This window comes from Crocodylus porosus, unplaced genomic scaffold, assembly GCF_001723895.1.
Source record: "Crocodylus porosus isolate Cpor-Errol unplaced genomic scaffold, CroPor_comp1, whole genome shotgun sequence".
Classification (NCBI taxonomy): Eukaryota; Metazoa; Chordata; order Crocodylia; family Crocodylidae; genus Crocodylus; species Crocodylus porosus.
Genome location: NW_017728918.1, coordinates 10,634,750 through 10,641,678, shown reverse-complemented (window position 1 = coordinate 10,641,678; position 6,929 = coordinate 10,634,750). Strand labels below are relative to the sequence as shown.

Here is a 6,929-nt window from a genome sequence, read left to right as displayed (position 1 = left end):
GCTCGTAAAGCCGTGCCAAGGGCCCTGCAATAACCCCTGCTAGCTCCCTCAACACCCTGGGGTGGAGAGCATCTGGACCCGCTGACTTGAACAGGTCCAACCCCTCCAGAAGCTCTCTAACCCAGTCCTCCCCAACCTGAGGTCTGGAAGCGTTCCCCTCGAGTCCGTTTGGCATCGCAGGGAGGAAGTCCCCGGTCCCTGCACAAGAAAACGGACGTGAAGAATTGGTTAAAGAGGTCTGCTTTCTCCTCTGGTGCAACCACCAGATTGCCCAGCGTACTTTGCAGAGGCCCCATGTTACCCGGTGCCTTCATCCTCCCTATGTATTTGAAAAAGGACTTTTTATTATCCTTGATCTTGGACGCTAATCCTAGCTCTATGTCCGCCTTAGCTTTCCTGACAGCCCCCCTACAGGCCCGAGCAGAGGAGATAGCACCTCCCTTCCACTGGGTGTACTCCGCCTTTTTGGCAATTGGGCATTCCCGGACGCCCTTGGTGAGCCAGGGGGGCTTTCGGGCACTCCTGCCCCCCTTGCTTCTTGTTGGGATGGTCACCCCTTGGGCCCTGAGTATCGTTTCCTTAAGGAACGACCACTCGTCCTGGACACTGAGTTCTCCTGCCCTCAAGGACCCCAGCGCCTCTCCCACTAGTCTCCTCAACTTGTTGAAGTTGGCCCTCCTAAAGTCTAGGGCTACCATCTTGCTGCAGGCCCTTGACACCCTGCGCTGGATGGTGAATTCCAGCAAGCGATGATCGCTATCCCCCAGGTGGTCAAGAACCTGGAGGCCCCTGACCAGGTCATCGCCTGTGGCCAGGACCAGGTCCAACAGGGCGTTTACTCTGGTGGGACCGTGCACCTCCTGAATTAAGTGGAGGTCCTGTATCTCAGCCAGGAACCTCCTGGGACAGTCCATCCTGGCTGACTGTTCCTCCCAGCAGATGTCCGGGTAATTTAAAATCACCCATGACAACTACATCCCTTGCCTTAAGTGCCTCTGCAAGCTGGCCCGAAAACTCCCAGTCCAGCTCCTCCCCTTGGTTTTGGGGTCTGTAGTAGACCCCCACTGTCAAATCGTTCTCCCCACGGCCCCTTTGAATCTTGACCCAGAGCACTTCAGCCTGCACTTCCTCTGACCCCATTCTGCTGGCAGAGGATGTGTAGTGCTCCCTGACATACAGCGCCACACCCCCACCTCTTCTTCCTTCTCTTTCCTGCCTGTAAAGCCAATAGCCCCTAATGCTGACTGCCCAGTCGTGGGATGAATCCCACCATGTTTGTTAGCCTTATGACGTCTGGGTTTGAACTAGCTATTCTGAGGGCGAGTTCCTCCTGTTTAGTCCCCATACTGCGAGCATTGGTATATAAGCATTTAAGGCCTTGCGAGTGTTGTGGTATTTGTAGCAACAATCCTTTTTTGCAGGCATCGAGGGAACCTATTCCTACAAACTAGCCTGGGTCTACTGTCTTGCCTGCTGCCTATCTGCAACAGACATTTAAATCTAGCTCTGTGTGCTTCCCTGATTCAGCCAGGGAGTGCAGACTGGGGGTGTAGTGCATATGGCAGCTTTGTAATATTTAATTGTACAACACCAAAATAACCCCTGATTTTATTTGCAGACATAAAAGAATATTCCCAGGAAGAAATATGCAAGGTAAGAAATGAGATTGTAGCTGCTAGGACATGCAAATACTTATCACTCTGGAGCTTAAGACTATGTTTCTCAAAGTAGTGGTGATTTCTTTATATCACTTGATATCCTCCTCCCCTATTTGGAGAGGTCCAGGTGACAGATGTCTCTTTTATACCTGAGCTGGCTGGGTAGGGAGGAAGCCTGCTAATTGATTCATCTGAATGTTGTTGACCCTAATGAAAGTTGTATAAATCCAGCTCTTCTGATGGCTTGCAGAATTTTATACCACTAAGCTAGCTTTGCCTAGGGTCTCTTGAATGTCCTGGGATCTTATTTCTTATTGGATAAAAAAATATGACTCCTTTTTTGTTTCCCCTTCACCCCACAGGATCTTGTGGCCTTCCTGGACAAGCTGGTAAGAAATGACTTATGATTTTCCTTTGATTGCTCCAAGATGCTGTGCTGCCTGAGCCCGAGCAAGTGCTCTCGAGTGACTCGGGGCTTGGAGACCCAAACTTGGGCCCTGGTGACCTTCAGCACTACCGTCTGCCAGATGCCTTCTCCTAAGAGAAGCTCCCACTCCTCTCCCGCCATGCATTGATCTTTAGAAGCAGGTGCAGGAGGCTCCTGTGTGATACAGAATGACTTAGGCACACTCCGTATGGACATCCCTTGGGGCTCCACCTTCCCTACACCCTGTCCATGTGCCAGCTTGTTGGTATCTTGCTGTGTGGTTGATGGCCTGGGCTGCTACCCAGTCAGGCCTGCCCTCTTACCCTGGCTGGGTTGACGGCATTGTCTAGGTGAGGCTGGTTGGCAAGAATTGTAGCCACAGGGCTGCCATGGAGTGGCTGGAGTACTTCCAGCCCCAGCTCTGTGTATGATTCTTAAACAGAATGTCAGGCGCCACTCACAGTTCAAGTCAGCTTCAGGGATGTAGTCCAGCTCACTGGGACTGCTCTCCTTGGTTGGATGGGCAATTTGACCCTATCCAGGTATAGTTCTTTGTCTGGAGTTCCCAGGAGCTCCTGGCCCTGGTAGTGGCAGCAAACCAATCTCCCCAGTATAAAGAATGAAACAAGCCACAGAAATAAAGTGGAAGAAACAGGGAGGCAGTGCCCTTCCTCCCACTCGTGCGTCCCTGTAGATTGCCGGAGCATTGTGTCCTTGGCCCCTCTGTTCTTCCCAGTCACTGGCGTCCTTCCCGGTATGGGTAGTGCCTTCTGTTGGCGCTCCCTTGGCATCTCCAGGATGCAGCATGACTAGATGTGCTGGCTGGGAGCCTGCAGCTGCCACACTACTGCCTCCCACTTCTCTGTCCCTTGCCGGCTCTTGTAGCCACCTCCTAGTGCTGGCTGATGTCGCACTCCCCCCAAGTGTACCGAGAGCATGCTTAATCACACAGGTGGCCCTGGCCACTGTTCTGTGCCTCTGGGTGCTGAATCTGTGGCAGGTAAGTTTGTCTTTTTTCCTGGTTTTGGCCCCCTCTGGGCTGCTTGCCAGGGCCTCTGGCGTCCTCTTGCTGCTCCTCCGTCCCTGGCACTGGGGTTTCCAGCCCCTCGGGGCCCATTGCTCTGTGACAGATGCATCTCCATGCTGTTGCCTTCCATAAATCAAAAAAAACTTACCTCCCTGCCTGGCCTGAACTAAACCTATTCTTATTTGTGCATCTTACGTGTAACTTCCCTGTCTTCCTTATGAGACATCGTAGATCACTTGCCTGGGGAGGGAAGAAATGAGCTGGGAAACGTCTGTAAAATTCAGCTTCATTTAAACTTGAATTACAGAGACAATAGGATGGTCCCTGGTGCCTTGCAGAGCAGCTAGAGCAGGTGTCTTAGTCAATTCTGCCTCTTGATCAAGAGGAGGAACGGCTTAACAGCAGGTAGTCCTCTGATGGCTGGGGTTGCTGCATGGCAGTGGTCACCAGCTGGTTGATTGTGATTTGACTGGTCAATTGGGGAATGAGGAAGGTGCCTAAAGGCTTGTGAAGGGAGTGAATATGGACAAACTGGAAAGAGTCCAGCGGAGGGCAATGAAAATGGTTGTGGGGCTGGGGCCCATGACTGGTGAGGAGGGGCTGAGGGAACTGGGCTGATTTGGTCTGCAGAACGGGCTCAAGTTGCAGCAAGGGAAGTTTAGGTTGGATATTAGGAAAATCTTTCTCATTAGGAGGGTGGTGAAACACTGGAACAGGCTCTGCAGAGAGGTGGTGGAGTCTCCATCCTTGGAGGTTTTGAAGCCCCGGGTAGACAAAGCCTTGGCTGGGATGATGTAGTTGGGGCTGGTCCTTCTTGGAGCAGGGGGCTGGACTGACTGTGACCCCCTGAGGTCCCTTCAACCCTCATTTTTCTGATTCTCTATGAAGTCTGAGGTGGAAAAAGGATGATTTTACATGATGTATGCAATCTTGTGAAGGGCCAACATGGGGACTGCAGCTTGGGACCCCTCCTGCCTCCATTCTCCTCATGGCCTGACCACACAACCCAGGCTAATCTCCTGGGAGATATAGGAGCATTGCCAGCAGATTGAGGGCAGTGATTCTTCTCCTCTATTTGGCACTGGGGAGGCCACATCTGGAGTCCTGAGTCCAGCTGTGGCCCCCCACTACAGAAAGGATGTGGACACATTGGAGAGAGTCCAGCGGAGGGCAATGAAAATGGTTGTGGGGTTGGCAGCAGGACAACAGGTCCACCAATTTCCAGACTTGTGGGCTGGATGTGGCCCACAGGCTGGAGGCTGAGCACCCCTGGTTGAGGCTATGGATGGCATTTTAATCTCTTTCAAACTGGGAGATTCTCTCTCTGGGAACGTGTCTCGGCTATTGCCTCTGCATGTCCCTGTAAGGACACAACCAAGCTAAATTCCCATTGCTTGAACCCTAAATGCATCAGGGTTACAGTTGAATGGGCTTTGCAGATGCAGTGAGCATGGGCATTTTGAATAGGTGACAGTACAGCATTTGAGGCATGCAACCTCTGACTTGCTGCTGTGATTTCAGAGGAAACCCTTCCATGGAGAGCTCCTTTCACCTTGGAGGGGGAGCATGGGACTAGGTCCTGGTTGAACCCAGTCTGGCCATTGCTAGATTAACAGGATGGGTGATCAGTCTCCTCTCCTATGCAGTTCCCATCTCGCTGGCCTTCTGCAGCGAGGGAGGGGGCACGCTCCTCTCTGATCGATGGTGCAGCGCGTGGAAGAGAAGCTGATGACAAGGCCAGCAAATTGTCGCTGCCTATATTAAATATAACGTTCCCTCTTCTCGCACCCTGTGGGCCATCTGTCTACCTTGACAATGTAATTAGGCCGGTGGCTTCATCCTGCTGCCAGAACTGAATCAATCTCCATTTCATCAAATGAGATGAAGAAGAGAGAGGTGCAAATGTCGATACCTGCAGGGGATTTTCCCGTTTAGCTCATTTAAAAAAAACCTCCCGAACTTTTAATGTGGTATTAAAGGGCTGGCTGTTCCTTCATGAAATGGCCCTTTTAATAACTGGCTACTGCTCAGCAGTTTTTTCCTCGTCCCAGCTAGAGTTGGGTAAAACGTGACCAACGCATGAGCTCTGACGGCACCTGTGGCTTTAATGCAACATTTTGCTAATTTTTTTTAATCAATTTTCCCAATTTTTATGCTTGGTTTTTTGTTTTTTGGATTTTTTTGAGGACAATTCCAATATCTAGGAACGTTTGGTTATTTTGAAGGGGTGAGAGCATCCTTGTATGGAATCAAAGCCTGTAATACATTCTTTTTAGGCTCGTTTTTAAGTTCAAATGGCTTAAAATTAAAAAAACAAACAAACAAAAATTTAAAAAAAAACAATCAAGGAGTTTGATTATCACCTGCGCGGTTCTTCTTTCTCTTCATGCTTGAAGCCTCAGAGCTTAAGTTCTGGAGCTTGTACTGACTTTCTCTGGAGGCCAATTCTTTTGGGCAACAGCTGCGAGGTTTGGACTTGAGGGAGGTTTCGTAAAAATGTGGCCATTTCAGTGACTCATTTCTTTTTACTCCCATGATGCCAATATTTAAAATGCCTGAGAGCAAATCAGTCTAATGAGTTCCTTGTTCTTTCTGAACAGGTTTTTGATAAAGGATGCAATGTTTGGGAGAACAGGCGTGTATACTAAGCCATTATTGCCCTTTTGCCACAGGCATTGGCAATGCCGGGGTCACTTCTGTAGGCCGTTCTTGGTGTTTCTGGCTTGTGCAATGTGGTGGATGAGGTTTGTAAGTGGTGATTTTATTTTTTTTTTGGGTGGGGGGAGAGGAGAGGGGTGCTTTCCTTGGATTGCTTATGAACTTCCCAGCCCAATGTTTCCTAATTTTTACGTCTCACCAGGTCGGCCCCAGTCTCCTCCGGGCGTTTTTCTTCCTTGGATTGAATGAGCAGACCCATTAGGGTTTTAAACCTGATCTGGTCTGATCACGTAGTTCTGGCGTGGAACTGCAAGTGTCCACACTGAAAGCTGTCCCACGGTGGTGGCCCCCCTTCTTTTTGCTGGTTCAGCACCACCAGCTCATGGGCTGAGAGTAGCCCTCAAGTGGCTGGAGGGACGTGGAGATGTCTGTGTCTTTGGCTGAGTCCTGCAGCCCCTTCCCAGAGCGTACTTGGCAACTGTCAGCACGATGGAGCTGCCCCTGAAGTTCCCTGTGTATGTGCTTGGTGTCTCTTTAGGTGGTGCAGCCTCCATCCTTGGAGGTTTTGAAGAGCTGGGTAGACAAAGCCTTGTCTGGGATGATGTAGTTGAGGCTAGTCCTGCTTTAAGCAGGGGGTTGACCTCCTGAGGTCCCTTCCAACCTGAATTTTCTGTGACTGATTCCTGTGTGGCTCCTGAAGTTCTGGTGGCAGAAATAGCCTTGTGTAGACAAGGGCTAGGTATGGTGTGGTGGATAATGCCATGTTAAATACTACTCAGGAGTCCACTGCTTTTTAAAGGCTCTCTTCCCTCCCCCCTGCCCCCAATGTAGATAAAGCTAGCTCAGGAAATGGGAGGCTTCCAAACCACCCTCGGTGGCCTTGTGCATGTAATGTGCATCTGAAGGTGGGACGTGGGATTGGACATGGCCTTGGAGGAAAGGGGCATCCATCACTATTGAGCAGGGAGTAAGCACGGCCTCTGCATCAGACCTGCCTGGACCTTCGATGCTGGAGGCTGCAAGGGAGAGAGGAACAGTGGAAAAACCCTGCTCAGACCCTGTTCACTCTCCCTTTCAGCCTCCGCTCTCTGCCCCCATGACACAGACTGGGCAAGACGGACTTGCTGATCCAGCACATTGCAGTTCTTGTGTTCTAGGT

The 6,929-nt window shown here is 50.7% G+C and overlaps 1 protein-coding gene across 1 annotated transcript in view; it reads left to right on the top strand.

The window, feature by feature from the left end:
• EPHX2 (epoxide hydrolase 2) overlaps positions 1-6,929 on the top strand; it is a 78,256-nt gene that overhangs the window by 20,875 nt on the left and 50,452 nt on the right. The window contains exons 9-10 of the mRNA XM_019537262.1: positions 1,619-1,653; positions 2,021-2,047. Coding sequence (XP_019392807.1) covers positions 1,619-1,653; positions 2,021-2,047 — 62 coding nt within the window. The remainder of the gene's footprint in view (positions 1-1,618; positions 1,654-2,020; positions 2,048-6,929) is intronic.